Source organism: Stegostoma tigrinum, chromosome 1, assembly GCF_030684315.1.
Source record: "Stegostoma tigrinum isolate sSteTig4 chromosome 1, sSteTig4.hap1, whole genome shotgun sequence".
Classification (NCBI taxonomy): Eukaryota; Metazoa; Chordata; class Chondrichthyes; order Orectolobiformes; family Stegostomatidae; genus Stegostoma; species Stegostoma tigrinum.
This window is the reverse complement of record NC_081354.1, coordinates 100,051,614-100,068,396: the sequence shown is the minus strand read 5'-3', so window position 1 is coordinate 100,068,396 and position 16,783 is coordinate 100,051,614. Positions and strand designations below refer to the sequence as shown.

The following is a 16,783-nucleotide window of genomic DNA, read 5'->3' as shown; positions in this document are numbered from 1 at the left end:
TAATTTACAAGTCATGTTCATCATAAAATGGTACATAAGTTAATATAATACATACAGAATAAAACCACATAATACTTTGAGTATGTATAGAGGATACCACACAACAGGGTCAACTGCAATAAATCCACAAGGTGTTAATTTATCTTTGCAGTCTCTTGGAATATAACAGCTCCTTTACAAAAAGTAGCAGAAAATCCTCTTCTCATACAACAATTCACAATCATTCAGGATAAGATACTGGATAAGAAATACATGTGATTCCAGCCTCAGGAAATTCAGGTGCACCTTTGCTAAAATTGTTTACCACTTATAAATTTCTAAGCAGCTCAAACTTCAAGGGTACATAGTTAGCAATGATTCACTAATAAAAGCACAGTACTATGAAAACAATTAATAGAAAATCTTAATGAGAAGTTAAAAGGAATTTCATCCAGATTTGATCACCCATCAAAGTTAGAGCGTACAATTCAGTTCAAAAGTGGAATAAAGCAATGAAATTAATTTTTTAAGCTCATAAACTTGCCTAGTACATATGTAGGGTTCCCTGTTTACCACTTAGTAACATCACTAACACCTAGCATCCCTAAATTATCTTCCAACATACAAAGATAGACACTAACCTGATCAGTGACTGCACAGTTTCTAGTGCACGATGACATGAAAGACAAAGTGATGTTAAATGATCAATTTCACATTTCACAAAGGCCTAGGGAAAGACTTGATTAGGCAATAAAAATGCTTAATTGGTTCAATACTGAAGTTGAGGTTTTAAATACAATGTGTTGAAATTTCTGTCCTTCTGAATTTTAACCGCAAAATTACTGTACTCAATGCCATTCAATCAAATTGGTAAAGACAGAATTTACATTGAATTTACAGTTTGGAAAAGGAAGAGAATGTTTCACTATTTTACCTGTAGGACATACTGTGGGAGGTCAGTTTCTATGATTAACTATCCTGACATTACATCCCACTGACCTGAGTTCTGAAGGAACCCACTTCTTTGAAAGCCAACTTGGAAGCTCATTGTTAATATTTTGATTCAAGGCCTTAGAACCAGAGAACCATAGAACCCCTATGGTGTGGAAACAAGCCCTTCGGCCCAACAAGTCCACACTGACCCACAGAGCATCCCACCCAGACCCATTCACCTACAACTCACCTAACCTACACATCCCTGAACACTACAGGCAATTTGGCATGGCGAATCCACCTACTCTGCCCATCTTTGGTCTGGGGGAGGAAACCAGAGCACCCGGAGGAAACCCATGCAGACACAGGGAGAATGTGCAAACTCCACACAAGAGACACAAGTTTTCTCAAAGAGTGCCTTAGAAATGTGGGGTATAATTTGAAATGGGCGTGTGTGCTTGTGACAATTTTTGAACTTCAAACCCAAACTTGCCCTGAATTAAACTCACTCACATAAAGTTTTAAAGGAGGTGGGACAAAAGAAAGAACATCAACAAACTCCCCATCACCCCACCTCAGGAGGTGAGCTCTTGGTTTGTATTTTCAATGAGCTGTGGGCTACATTTTTCTCATTGGCCACCTACACTTCCTAGTTACAAGAGGTCTAGCCCACCGACTCCCACAGCTACCTAGAATACACCTCCTCCCACCCACCCTCCTGCAAAAATTCCATCCCCTATTCCCAATTCCTCCGCCTCCACCGCATCTGCTCCCACGATAAGACATTCCACTCCCGCACATCCCAGATGTCCAAGTTCTTTAAGGACCGCAACTTTCCCCCCACAGTGATCGAGAACGCCCTTGACCGCGTCTCCCGTATTTCCCGCAACACATCCCTCACACCCCGCCCCCGCCACAACCGCCCTAAGAGGATCCCCCTCATTCTCACACACCACCCCACCAACCTCCGGATACAACGCATCATCCTCCGACACTTCCGCCATTTACAATCCGACCCCACCACCCAAGACATTTTTCCATCCCCAACCCTGTCTGCTTTCCGGAGATACCACTCTCTCCGTGACTCCCTTGTTTGCTCCACACTGCCCTCCAACCCCACCACACCCGGCACCTTCCCCTGCAACCGTAGGAAATGCTACACTTGTCCCCACATCTCCTCCCTCACCCCTATCCCAGGCCCCAAGATGACTTTCCATATTAAACAGATGTTCACCTGCACATCTGCCAATGTGGTATACTGCATCCACTGTACCCGGTGCGGCTTACTCTACATTGGGGAAACCAAGCGGAGGCTTGGGGACCGCTTTGCAGAACACCTCCGCTCAGTTCGCAACAAACAACTGCACCTCCCAGTCGCAAACCATTTCCACTCCCCCTCCCATTCTCTAGATGACATGTCCATCATGGGCCTCCTGCACTGCCACAATGATGCCACCCAAAGGTTGCAGGAACAGCAACTCATATTCCGCCTGGGAACCCTGCAGCCATATGGTATCAATGTGGACTTCACCAGTTTCAAAATCTCCCCTTCCCCTACTGCATCCCTAAACCAGCCTAGTTCGTCCCCTCCCCCCACTGCACCACACAACCAGCCCAGCTCTTCCCCCCCACCCACTGCATCCCAAAACCAGTACAACCTGTCTCTGCCTCCCTAACCTGTTCTTCCTCTCACCCATCCCTTCCTCCCACACCAAGCCGCACCCCCAGCTACCTACTAACCTCATCCCACCTCCTTGACCTGTCCGTCTTCCCTGGACTGACCTATCCCCTCCCTACCTCCCCACCTACACTCTCTCCACCTATCTTCTTTACTCTCCATCTTCGGTCCGCCTCCCCCTCTGTCCCTATTTATTCCAGCTCCCTCTCCCCATCCCCCTCTCTGATGAAGGGTCTAGGCCTGAAACGTCAGCTTTTGTGCTCCTGAGATGCTGCTTGGCCTGCTGTGTTCATCCAGCCTCACATTTTATTATCTTGGAATTCTCCAGCATCTGCAGTTCCCATTATCTCTCTCTCTCCAGTACATACTACTCGTTTAGAAAAGCTTCTCCGACACTGATTGTGGGCCAGGCGATTAAGAGTCATTTTCCCCCAGCCCAAGAAGCTACCTTGTTGAATTCCACTGTACACCTACCACTTTCCCATAAATAATGGGTGTATGCGACCAGCATCCCTTTAGCCAGACTCACAGCAAAATTTCAACACTCTGAAGACAGACACAGCAAGATTCAGTGTTATAGATCATGTGCCAGCCATATAGCAGCAAAGTAATGGTGATTACAACTAATGGGTACCAAATCTCCATGATAGCAAGCTAAATGGACTTGGAAACACATTTAATGCTAATATTTTGTCTTGTTAATTTTCCCCCTTGCTCTCACACTGACATCTCTGTCCTTGGTCTGCTGCAATGTTCCTGTGAATTTGAATGTAAAAGCTTGAGGAACAATGCCTCATGTTTTGATTAATGACTTTACAGTCTTCTGGACTGAACAATGAATGCAACAACTTTAGACATAAATTCTGTCCCTCCATTTTGTTTGTATTCTTATTTTCACTTTCTGATACCACAAACCGACTTAGGCACACATTTCAGTATTTTTTGCTTTTCTAGACCAATCACAAGTCTCTTTAGCTCTGTAAGACAAACTTTTCTACGATTCTATTTCACCTGTCTTCCAAACATAATTGGACCTTCCTTTTGTCCTTACTTTGGAGCATGGGGTGAGTTAAACATTACATCCCTGACTTGTAACAATTCCGAAATGTGAACTTCACTTATCTCTTCATAGACCTGATGAACACTTCCAGTACTTTATGTGTTAGACCTGTATACACTGCTTTTGCCCCTCCCATTAATGAACATCAAACTCAGACAGGGTAAATTCCAAGAATAAACAGCCATAAAATTGACTCCAAGATTAATGCCTTTTCCACTGAGAAGGAAGATGGTCCTGTGACTCAGTACGCAGTGTCCCTTTCTCTTATTCAGATGCTCTGCGTTCAAGTCACATTCTAGTACTTTTTGACCATAGAAGGAGTGTTCATGATGTTTGATCATTACTGTGTTAATCTTTCCAACATTTTCACAAATCCACAAGGCAAGTTCCAAAAGAAGAGTCATCAGGCACAAAACGTTAACTCTCTCTTTTCACTGATATTGTCAGATCTGCTGAGATTCTCTATTACTTTCTGTATTTTTTTTCAGACCTCCAGCATCTGTCGCATTTTGCTTTTATCCACAAAGATAGAATCTGAGTGAAGATACAAAACAAACAACTGTGGTGCAAAATTGGTCTTGATGCAGTCCCTGCTTGAAGGAAGATTGATGGCTACCCATCAACCACAGATGAAATCTAAACATGCTGAAAAGATTAAGAAATCCTCTCCCCGGTGATAGCTTCTGGCTGCACAGTAATATTCATGCCTTTGCTTTAATTCCTAATCCTTCTTGTTTGCCATTTCTTCATTCTTCACATTCCTCTCCTCTCCTCTTCTCCTTCGCCTCCTCTCCACCTCTCCTAATATCATCCCTCCTCCTATCCACTCACTTTTTATTCTTTCCCACTCCATAATTCCCTTCACCTCTGTCTCCCCACTTGAATCAAATTGGTCAGCCAAATTTGGTGTTAATCTCCTGTTTGCAATTTTTCAGGAGATCAACAACAATTTGGGCTTATTATTCATTAGCTGGATTTGCATATTTACAAGGATCCCGTGGAAAGTGACTTCTTACTGTAAATTTTACACAGTCACATAATTCGACTGAACCTAAGACGCAAAAGGAAATACTCAAAGGCAAATATGATCACATCAGCTCTATCCACTGGCACAGTCCATCTCTCCCTACAACATAGTTCCTCAGGGTACTGTCCCAGGTCAACCCATCTTCAGCTGCTTCATCAATGACCTTTCATTCATCATAAGGTCAGAAGGAAGGGTGTTTGCCGATGACTGCACAATGCTCAGCACCTTTCGCAACTCCTCAGATACTGAAGCAATTCATGTTCAAATGCAAAAAGATCTGGACAATATCCAAGCTTGGGCTGACAAGTGTCAAGTAACATTCATGCCATACAAATGCTGGGCTATGACCATCTCCAATGAGAGACAATCTAACTAATACCCCTTGACATTCAACAGTGTTACCATCACTGAATTCCCCACTATCAACATCCTGGAGATGATCATTGACTGGAAACTCAACTGGACTCACCACATAAACACAGTGGCTACAACAGCAGATCAGAGGCTCGGATTGCTGCAGTGAATAATTCATCTTCTGACTCCGAAAGCCTGTCCACCATCTACAAGGCACAAGTCAGGAGTGTGACGGAATACTCCCCACTTGCTTGGATGGGTGCAGATCCAAAAAGACTCAAGCAGCTTGACACCATCCAGGCCAAAGCAGTACACTAGATTGGCATTACATCCAATAACATCACTCCCTCCACCACTGATGCTCAGTAGCTGCAGTGTGTACTGTCTACAATATGCACTGTAGAAATTCACCAAAGATCCTCAGATAGCACCTTCCAAATCCATGACCACTTTATTGACTGATGATTGATGGATTGATTGATTGGTTTATCATCACGTGTACTTAAGAACAGTGAAAAGCTTTGTTTGTGAGCAGTACAGGCAGATCATAGTAAGCAAGGACGTACAGATCATAGGGTGAAAAAAGTGTTGGACAGAGCAAGGCATACAGTTTACATTGTGCACTGGACAAGATCCTCTTTAACAAGTTCAGCATTATTTGAAGTTAGAGAGGTCATAGAATCCCTGCAGTGTGGAAACAGGCCCTTTGGCTCAGCAAGTCCACACCAACCCTCAGAGCATCCCACCCAGAACTATCCCCTAAATACACATTCCTAAATACAACAGGCAATTTAACATGGCCAATCCACCTAGCCTGCACACCTTTGGACTGTGGGAGGAAACCCACATAAACACAGGGAGAATGTGCAAACCCCACACAGACAATCACCCAAGGGTGGAATCAAACCCGGGTTCGTGGTGCTGCAAGACAGCAGTGCTAACCACTGAGCCACCGTGCCCCCCAGGTCTAATCAGCAGTCTAATTATGACAGGAAAGATGCAGTTCTTGAACCTGCTGGTGCATGTGTTCAAGCTTCTGTATCTTCTGCCTGACAGAAGAGGTGGTAGGAGAGTACTACTGGGGTGGGATGGGTCTTTGATAATGCTGGCCGCCTTTCTACCAATGAGCCGTGTGAATGGAGTCCATGGATGGCTTCCATGAAGGTCTGGGCCGTACACACGACCTTCTGTAGTTTCTTATGGTCCTGGGCAGAGCAGGTTCTGTACCAAGACATTACGCATCTGGACAGCATGCTTTCTTCCATTCAGAAGGACAGGGGAAGCAGATACATGGAAACACTTCAATCTGCAGGTTCCCCTCCAAACAACTCACCATCCTAACTTGGAAGTATATCACTGTTCCTTCACTGTTGCTAGGTCAAAATCTTGGAATTCCCTCCCTAAGCGCATTGTGAGTCAATGCACAGCAGGTGGACTGCAGCGGTTCATGAAGAGAGCTCACCACAACCTTCTCAAAGGCAACTAGGGACAGGTAATAAATGTGGGCCGGCCAGCGACAATGCCCACATCCCACACAGGAGAGAAAAAAAAATCAACCCATCCAAGCATTATTGCTCCATGAGAACCTTTTGGACCTTTTATTCACCTTACTGTTTGAGTCCATCTTTCCAGTAAATGAAATTTATGTCATTTCATTATTAATGCCTCATTAATATGCTTTGTAAAATGACCAGAGATACACATTTCTGGAACAAAGAGAAGCATTTTCTTACTCAGTTACTATAACCCACCATTGTCAGCAAGCTGCGTTTAAGTGGTTTCATATTTTATCCAGTAGCACCATTTGCAAACCTGCTACTCTGAATGCTACTCTGCACCTCTCACTGGCCCTATAAAAACTAGGGCTTGTTCGTTGAAAAGCTGCAGCAGTTTCACTCCTGTAAGAATACATTTGAAACTAATTTATGGGAGTTGGCAAGAGAAATTAAGGAATCTCTCCAGTGCTAAACAACATATGTATCTTTGAATGATACAGATGTTATTTCTATATTCTCTTGGCAAAAGCAGAACATCCTGTAAAAGTCCATCACTGCCTGTAATAAATTGCAGAAATGTAGGCATTCCATGCTTATCATTCTTCCTAAATAAATCAAAATATTGTTAATTTGTGAAATTGTCATTTTAGTGCAAAGAAAATGCTGTTTTTTGTCCCATGGTGTATGTAGTCCAGATGTTTTGATGCAGTTTATTGTAGACCATGTCTCAAGCCATTTATCCAGTGGGCCCCACACCACTCAGGTAAGAAGATCCAGCAGCTGCTTAAGAGGAATTTAATTATAGGGAATAAACCATAACCAGGCACATCAAAAATGTGGAATAAGGTATTTGGTTGTTTGACTTAGTTATTATCCCCATCCATGTTAGCGCAAAGCAAAGGATGTGCTTTCAGCCACCTACAGGTTTCATTTTGCTAACCAGTAAGTAAATAAAGAATGCAGGCACGTGTTTGTACTAAATGCAGACCCTCTGCAGTTCTCACTTTGGGGAGAAGATAATAAACTTAGTTCAATAAGGGCTGCTTGCAGCTGAGCACGTGCACATCTTTGTCAGTGCGATGCACAACACCAGCCCCAGCCCAGCCGACAGCAGTCTGACCTTTGAGTCAGCCGACTGGAGTGTAGGTTTCACTCTAGGGACTACAGCTCAAAAATGTGGGCTGACATTCCAGTGTTGCACTGAGGGAGTGTCACATTGTCAGAAGTCCCATCTTTAAACTGACACTCCACCTGCCCTTTGAATTAAATTAAAATGGTCCCACGATGCTGCATTCCTCGTCTCTCACCACTTTCTCAGTTGCCTTTTCTAGTCCCCCTGTCACTGCACTCCCCGTTCTCCCCATTTACTCTGACACTTTTCCTGACCATTCTACTCCGTTCACTCTGGAGCTGAGCCAGAGGACTTTGGGCAGAACTGCAGGGAGTGGTAAGATGTCAGGGGAACAGCGAGGGTAGTGTAGCAACTGAGAAGGTAGTAGAGATACAGCAAGGGAAACAGGGAGAACAGTGAGGGGAACAGAGAGAACAGCGATTGGTGCATGGGAGGTGGGGAAGGGCTGTCACTTTTAAAAATTAATGAAACTGTTATGTTTCCAAATGTTTGCCAATCACTGTGTCTGGAGGCAGCAGCATTACGCCTGCATTAGGAGCTCCCTATGACGACCCAAGACCTCATACTTTGTTGTCCATGGTGGGAACAGGCTCTGACACAGCATCTGCCCATGATCAAGAACTGCACCCCCTGCTATTGATTCAAACAAATTCAGTCAAATTACTTTTGGACATTCGGCACTTTTGCAAAGTTCTATATTAATGCAAGTTTGTCTTTCTTTCAGGAAGCTGGTATTCCCCGTGGTATTATCTAACAAAAAGGGAGGAAGAGATGCTTTGGCAAACTGTCAGGTGAAAAGCTTAGATCTTGCTCCAATAGAAAAATCTTTTAAGAGTCACTTCCTTCACTCGCAACCAACATTCATCAACTGAGGAAAATCATAGATTCATAGAGCACAGGGGACCACTTGATTCACTGTGCCTGATCTTTGGTAGAACTATTCGATTGGTCCCATACCCCTAGTCTTTTCTATTCAAAATAATGCCTAAAATACAACAATCATCTGTGAGGCAGATGGGCCTGGTTTCAAACAAAAGGCAGCTTCTCCCACTCTCTTGCGCTCCCTCACTTTTACAACAAGCATGAACAAGTCATTGGAGTTTAGCTTGATCCCATAACCTTCTGCTACAAAAATAATAGTGTTACCATTGTAGTAAGGCTGGCATGTTTGAAGCTCACCAGCCCAGAAACAAGTATTCCCTGACTTGCATTAAGATAGCACTAATATGAAGGATTAATTTCCACTAAATGTTTAATCTCATGAATGATGCATTTCTATGATGGTATCATTATAAAACTGCTGATATCTGGATATTCAATACCAAAAGTATTTTTAAAAATTTGGGTAGTTTTCCCAAGTGCATGTCAACAGTGTAAAATCTCACTTACTAGGAGCATGACTGTGCCTATGATCTTCCAATAGGAGGTGACTCTGTGTCAGGCTTCCTTCCAACAGCACATGCATGGAATGTTGTCTGAAATGTATACACACACATGTTCTGACGTAGTCTGTCTTTTACAGTAATCTCCTACAGTGTGGTAGCAGGCTATTTGGCCCATTGGGTCTGCACTGACAATGGGAAGAGCAACCCACCCAGACCCACCCCACCATCTTAGGACCATGAGAGAAACTGGAGCACCCGGACGAAACGTATCTAAACTAGGGGAGAATGTGCAAATTCCATACAAACATTTGCCTGAGAGTGGAATTGAACCCAGTTTGCTAACCGCTGAGTGCCAGTCTCCTCTTCCAAGGATGACATTGATCACTTGCTGAGTAACAATCTACAAATGCTGTTTGTCCTCAGATACCTTAACTAAATGGGAAATATTGCTTCTGTAAGGTCAAGTAGTGATTCCTATTTTATCATCTCAGACTAGCCTCATTTTGATCCTCACATGTTAACCATGTGCATATACATTTCCAGCAGGCATTACTCCATAAGAGTAGGGGTCGTTACCCGAGGTCAGGAACAGTTCTGCCAACATTACTGCATTTGTGGGTGCCCAGGGATTAGTTAGATCAGAAACACATTTTGTCTCCCTTCTGGTCTATAACCTCAGTTAAAGTCACTGCCTTAACAAGCTGAATTAGTGAGAGAGTTTATTGTTTTCTTTATAAAGAATTGTGAATTATTAGACCTGTAGGAAATTCTTAAATTCGCAAATTACTCTACGTCTGATTTAAGTTTGTCAGTATCATTAAACCAATCAACAAAATGTTGACTTGTTGGAAGCCAGTAGATTAGCCTTTCTTTATTTTGACTGCTGCAACCAAACCTGTATTATTTTGGTCAGAACTAGTACTAAACTTGCCTCTTTCCAAGCTGCTGGTAATGATAGATCTCTTCAGGTGACACTTATTGGCTCATTCACTTGTAAGTAATAGAAACAAAGATTTGTGTTTCCTAAGCATTTTGGTAATTTTTCTTTCATTGTTTGGTAAACCTTATGAAGAATGTTAGTAGTTAACAGTAGCATAATTTCCAACTTTAATGAAAGGGTCAATCAGCCCAAAGAAATGTGTGATATGGCCAGTTTCAGCGTTTAATTCCAACTAACGGGTCAATTGCTACAGCACATTAAGGAATTGGATGTGTAAAAATGCATTTGCCACGTTCCTGGATCATTACTTTGAGGACAAAATCGTTTTTGTTGTTTGTAAAAGAGAGCATATTTTCACAAGTTAGCAAAGGCAAATGCAAATATTTGGAGAATTAAAGTCATACTGAGGACAATCAAAATCAATGAATGGGTATCACTTGAGCAAATGGGCTCTCAACAAACATCAGCACCATTGAGAAAAGAATGTCCTTTTCTTTTGGCTATTTCATTAAACTGTGTTCAAAAGGAGGTGAAACCATGAGAGGTTCTACTAAAATCTTTCCCTTACTTGGAATAGGGAGAGGGATATCAGGAACTCAGCCCCAACTTCCGGCCGGGACTGGACAAAGATTGGCAAAGGTGGTAAGGATAGTCAGGCTGAATCAATGTGAAGGATGTGAGAGATTTTTCCTGAAGCTAAAGAAGCTAAAAATGTTGGAGAATTGTTCCAGGGTACCAGCCTCCAAATTTATCAGCACAATTCCAGTGGGTACCAGATGGAGAAGCCCAATTTGATCTTTAAGCTTTATAATCTTGATTCAGGTATCATATGGGCAGCTTGATTGCTACAACAAGCCTGTCCCTTACAGGAACATAGGAACAGGAGTAGGCCATTCAGACTCTGGAGCCTGTTCCACCATTCTATAAGACCATAGGTCCATAAAATATAGGAGCAGAATTAGGCTATTCTGCCCATTAAGTCTGCTCTGCCATTCAATCACAGCTGATATATTTCTCAAACCAATTCTCCTGCCTTCTCCCTGTAACCCTTGATCCCCTTACTAATCAAGATCCTATCTATCTCTGTCTTAAATACACTCAATAACATGTCCTCCACAGCTTTCAGCAGCACTGAGTTTCACAGATTAGCCACCCTCTGATTGAAGAAATCTTCCTCATCTCAGTTCTAAAGGGCCATCCATTCACTCTGATGCTGTGCCCTTGGGTCCTTGTCTCTCCTAGTGGTAAAAATATTTTCTCGATGTGCACTTGCTCCAGGCCTCTCAGTATTCTGTTAAGTTTCAATCAGATCACCCCTTATCCTAAACTCCACTGACTACAGACCTCATGAAGATAAACTCTTCATCCCTGGGATCATTCTTGTAAACTTCCTCTGGACATCCCACAAGGCCAGCACATCCTTCCTTTGAAACAGGGCCCATAACTACTCACAATATTCCAAATGTAGTCTGACCAGAGCTTTATATAGCCTCAGCAATACATCTCTAGTCTTGTACTGAGGCCCTCTTGAAATGAATGCTAACATTGTATTTTCCTTCCTAACCACAAACTGAATCTGCATGTTAACCTTGACAGCCTTGAAAGTCTCCCAAGTCTCTTTGTGCTTCAGGAATCCAAAGCCTTTCCCCATTTAGAAATAGTCTGCACCTCTATCCTTTCTACCAAAGTGTGTAGCCTCACACTTTCCCACATTATATTCCATTTGCCACTTCTTTGCTGATTCTCCTAGCCTGTCCAAGTCTTTCTGCAGTCTCCCCACTGCCTCAACACTACCTGGTCCTCCACCTATTTTTGAGTCATTTTCAAGCTTAGTAACAATGCTCCCAGTTCCTTCATCCAGAATATTAAAGTACAGCATGAATAGTCATGGTTGCAACATTAACCCCTGCAGAACGCCTGAAGAAACCCCTACAATCCTGAAAAAGACCCCTATATCCCTCTTCTCTATCTTCTGCTAGTCAGCCAATCCACTTTCCATGCCAGTACCTTGCATCAAATTTTGGAAATCTTGTTTACCTTATCTTATTGAGCAGCATTCCGTGCAGTATCCTTTCAAAGACATTCTGGAAATCCACAAAAATATTGGCTGTACCACCTGCTGTGTCCCCCTCTCTAAACATGGTGAGGTCGTTAGCTCCCTCTCCTATGACAACTGGGTATTAACATAACCATGGAAGAGGGGTAGGCAGTGAATAGAGATGACCCCCTCTATTGCCCGCTACCTGGAGCTGTTTGTAGCCAGCCTGACCAAACCCGGGGGCAAATTCACAAGGTGATCTTCCGATCTGCCCACATCCCTCTGTACCAGGTGTCCAAATAATGGCACAAGGCTGAAGTGCAACCAAAAGCAAAGTAAAGGAGCAGGTCCTTTCTTAAAGAGAGTTGAGCTGAAATGACTCACACTAGTTAAGCTTCAATCATAATCACAACCTGTTAAGGCCCTATTCAGATGACTGATAACTGTCCCTCAGTAAGCTGAGGAAACTCTCTTCTTAAACATTTCACACAAATACTGAATTTTAAACTTTTTCAAATTGAGGAAGAAAGATTTACCATTTCCAGTCCTCCAAATTCCCAAAATGAGATATTGTGTCCTACTTTCTGATCCCTCCTATATGATCCCTCTTTCCTGAAGCTTACTGAGATCACCCAGCTGATCTGCAGCCTAACTCCATGTACCTGTCTTTGACCCATTTCCTTAATACCTTCTCTTAACCCAAAAAAACCTCAGATTTCAAATTAACAATTGCTTTCCCCTTCCCTGCCCATAGTGGAAAAGAGGTCCAAACTTCTCCCAACCTCTGCGTGTCGAGGCGCTTCCTAACATCTCTCCCTGAATGGTCTGACCCCAGTTGGTGAGTTTTGTTCCATGCTGGGGTGGACAGATATGTCGAAGGGGAAAGACCACGATTAGGTTGAGCCACCAAGGGAGAGCTGGCAGCAGCTCGAAGTTATTTTACAGATCGTTCCAGCTTCTTCCGAATCCTCGTGAGATTATATTCCTGTCAGTATGTGACACCGTCGGAATATGTGATTTAAACAAATCTTGTCATTGTTCCAGCACAAGCTTTTGGCAGGGACGTGAGACGTTTGTTTTAGGAGGTGATATTTTAGACATGATCCCTGCACCAACCCCGTCTTAATAAGTCAAAAAAACAACAGCCAGTGTTGGAGAAACCCAGCAGGGCTGGCAGCGTCTGCGGGGAAGAGGGTTTCTAGTCCAATCTGACTTCGGAATTCTTGTAAAATTCTGAAGGCTGGAGCCCAGCGCTGCGCCGGTGTCCGCATGGGAGGGGGCGGATCATGGAAACCTGGGCAGGCTTCTCAATAGCAAACAGGCTTCAGTGAGATCGGCCTGCTCAGTCACCGAACTCCTTCTGCCCACCCTCACTTTGCAGCACCTCCTTCTGCGGCGTATCTGCCAGACTTGGCCCGGAGCCCCCAAATACTGGTGCCACCGCCAACGCGTGTTCTGCAGCATCCTACTGTACTCTACAGAACTGCGTGTGCACATACACAAAGTTTCTTTTATTCATAAAATATATTTTATAAATAAAGAAGTGTTCTGCAGCATCAGACTATGGGGGTCCCTCCCTCCTCCTCAGGGACTGAGTCCTCACTGGGCTGTTCGCTGTAGTACCTGTCCCTGACAAATTGGCTGTTTGGAGGCTGCTGGAAATGGAGCAATCCAAATATCATCAAAATGCCGCATGGATCCGAACTCTCCCCCCGACACACACATATGCACACACACGCACACACACACACACACATACACGCGCATACACACGCACATGCACGCACAGACACACACATGCACACACACACACATGCACACACACACTGCTACTTGTCACTGAAGGGGCGGCCAGGCACTGAGTCCCTGTCTCAGTAACAGCAGGAAAAGGCTCCATTACAGCCGAAGTGTCCGCCCCTTCTCCGCAGAGAAGGTGCCCGGTAGATTCTAAATAAAACTGCGCTTCAAATCGCAGCTTCAATAAAGTTGCCAAACACACACATTAAAAACACAAACACAACGCCACTTTGACTCGGTTTTTGCAGCTGCCTTGGTAAGAAAAACGTTTTCATTTCAGGCACACGAGTGTAATCTCGAACAACACAGCATCGAGCAGTCAACGTTGAGTTTTTTTTAAGAAATGCAGCTCCGTGCACTTACTTCGATCCAGTGCTGAGCTTCGGTGAAAGCTGGCCCGGGTCCGGAGTCTTGCTGCTGGCTTTCTCCCCATTCGGTGTCTTTGGAGCTGGGGCTGGCCATGTTTAACTTGCAGTGTTCAGACACTCGGTCAGATCCCACTGACACACACCGCTCTCTCACAGCGACTGAGCGTGTGTGTGTGTTTTAAAGAGGGAGGGCTGATAGCCTCTGTTCTTGTCTGACTGCCACCCCCGCGCCTCCCCTCTTGTGCTGATCAGATGTAGTGAGCCGTGCACTGAAGCAGTGCGAAAACTAAACAGGGCCAATGCAGCCGATACAAATCCGGGCCAGACAGCTCGAGTAGCCGTCCTGTCAGTGATGCAGCCCGGTACATGGATCCCGCTCCTGTTATCAGAGAGGATTGCTCAGTGAGATTGGAAAGGGAGCAGCCCACTGCTCAAGCAGTGAATTGGTGCCTTTTTCATTAGAGAGCCGAAACGTCAGCTTTTGTGCTCCTGAGATGCTGCTTGGCCTGCTGTGTTCATCCAACCCCACACTTTGTTACCTTGGATTCTCCAGCATCTGCAGTTCCCACTATCTCTGGTGCCTTTTTCATTGCTTGTTTTGGCGTGTGTGTGTTTGAGAGAGAGAGAGAAAGTGCTCCAAAACCACAGCAATCAAGAAATGAGTTACATCTACATTGCATTAATTAATTAACTTGACTCAAAGAGTTTATGTGGTTGGCTTCACCATAGAGGCCAACACTATTCTGCCGGAGTGGAGACCATAGCCCCAACGTTTTCGCCCCAACCCCCGAAGACATGCTGAAATCAAACCCTCTCCTCTCTCCTTCCGGTCTCTTTCCTGCGATCTCTTAGCCTCGTGACAGAAATCTCACAGCATCAATCATGGAAACTTATTATTTGCGGAGCTGCGCTATGATTTAAAAAAAACTATGTAACACCCTCCGGCGATTTTATACATTAAACAAAATATATTTGAGCTACACGGAATAGCCTTCCCTGCACCGGCTCTCTCCTCTCAGCTGTGAATGCATCCCCAAGTATTGGGATTGTACACATAATTTCGTTCGCATATTTACAAACACCCGATGTCTCCACTGGCGACGCATGTTATGAAACCACAAACTGTGAATCAATGTCCATTCTGTGACAGATAAAAAAGGTGGGTTAAACTTTCTGACACAATCCTCTGGCCAGAAAAGGGGGTAGGTAGCTGAAATGCTGAGTGATCAATTCAGAAAAATGGCAAATCTCTTTTCAGTTATCGAACATTTGCCATGTTCTCTATTAAGCGTGCATCATCTTTGTTATCGTGGTAAACATGCATGGTGTAAACATTGCGCTAATCCGCCTAATGTTGCGGTTGCAGCCATTCCTGACGTGTCCTGTTTCTTCAGGCAGTACAGTGAGACAGACTTTACCCTGTGCCTTTCTGCGTTTCCCTCTCACTATGGCAACAGAACAGGCCGGTACCTGAGGGAAGATTGCCCCCTGCTTGTGAACCAGGAACAGATAGTAACTCAAACCTCCTCAATGGTGTTTGCCCCAAACACCTGGCTTCCAATTTTGGGTGAATTTCTCTCTGGCAATCTATTTCCACGAAAAGAAAAACAGAAAATTCGATCCTACAAAATAGCAGCAAAAATATTTGCACAGCTACATCTGTCTTGTGCTAATCGCGGATTCCCGCATTAACACCTCGGATTTTGTCATTTTCTTACGCGTGCGCTGATCCCTTTCTGCTATTGATTTTATGTCTCATCTCTTCGGCACGTCTCTTTGTTGCTTCTTTCCGCTTCATTCTCGGTCTTCCCCTCTTTACCTTTCAGCCAGGAGGTGATAGATAATTGGGAAAATAAACAGCCAACAATAGAGCTTGAACAAGTTACATTTGGGGCGAGGCTTAAAGAGCTCTCATCCCCTCCCTCAATTTCCTCATGCTTTCACCAGTTTACCCCATTGTATTTCTAATCCTTTCACCCTCTACTCTTCCATCATCCAACTGCCCAGGCCCTTCATTCCACTGTGATCCACTCAGGCCTGTATCTCCAGTTCCCATCTCATTTGGCCCACTCTGACTCCCTCCCCCGACAATTGATACTGGGAAAACCGCCATCACTACACGTGATCAGTTTGCCATCTTCTCCAGCCCTCCCTTCCTTCCTACTTGTCCCTTCAAACATTTACCAGCGGAAAATAAATTGGAATGAGGGGGAAATCGTTTGTCCATATTTCTCTCGATTTGTGACGCTTTGTTGTGTGCCATGTTTCAGGAATGTTGGGAATTTTAATGTCTCTCTTGCTGGTGTAAACAATTTGCAAAAAGGTTTTTGAGCTTTATGGGGCCATAATTACTTGGCTTCTTAATATAACTGGCATTTTAAAACAATAAATTGAAGTAAAATTAAACAAATTCATCTCACATCTTGCCATAGCTCAACACACTCCACCACTGCTCCCACTCTCTCACTCATAGAACATAGAACAGTACAGCACAGAACAGGCCCTTCAGCCCACAATGTTGTGCCGACCATTGATCCTCATGTATGCACCCTCAAATTTCTGTGACCATATATATGTCCAGCAGTCTCTTAAATGA

General features: G+C 44.0%; 1 protein-coding gene across 13 annotated transcripts in view; it reads right to left on the bottom strand.

The window, feature by feature from the left end:
* Nucleotides 1-14,545, bottom strand: part of LOC125451149 (LIM and calponin homology domains-containing protein 1-like) — a 375,919-nt gene extending 361,374 nt beyond the window's left edge. For 8 of the 13 annotated variants that reach the window (XM_048527976.2, XM_048527941.2, XM_048527984.2 and 5 more), the window contains exon 1: nucleotides 14,183-14,544. In XM_048527976.2, coding sequence (XP_048383933.1) covers nucleotides 14,183-14,281 — 99 coding nt within the window. In that variant the 5' untranslated portion in view covers nucleotides 14,282-14,544. Of the gene's footprint in view, nucleotides 1-14,182 lie in introns of all 13 variants that reach the window. The other 5 variants (XM_048527931.2, XM_048527949.2, XM_059647388.1 and 2 more) reach the window with 4 other exon arrangements.
* Nucleotides 14,546-16,783: the final 2,238 nt, after the last annotated feature.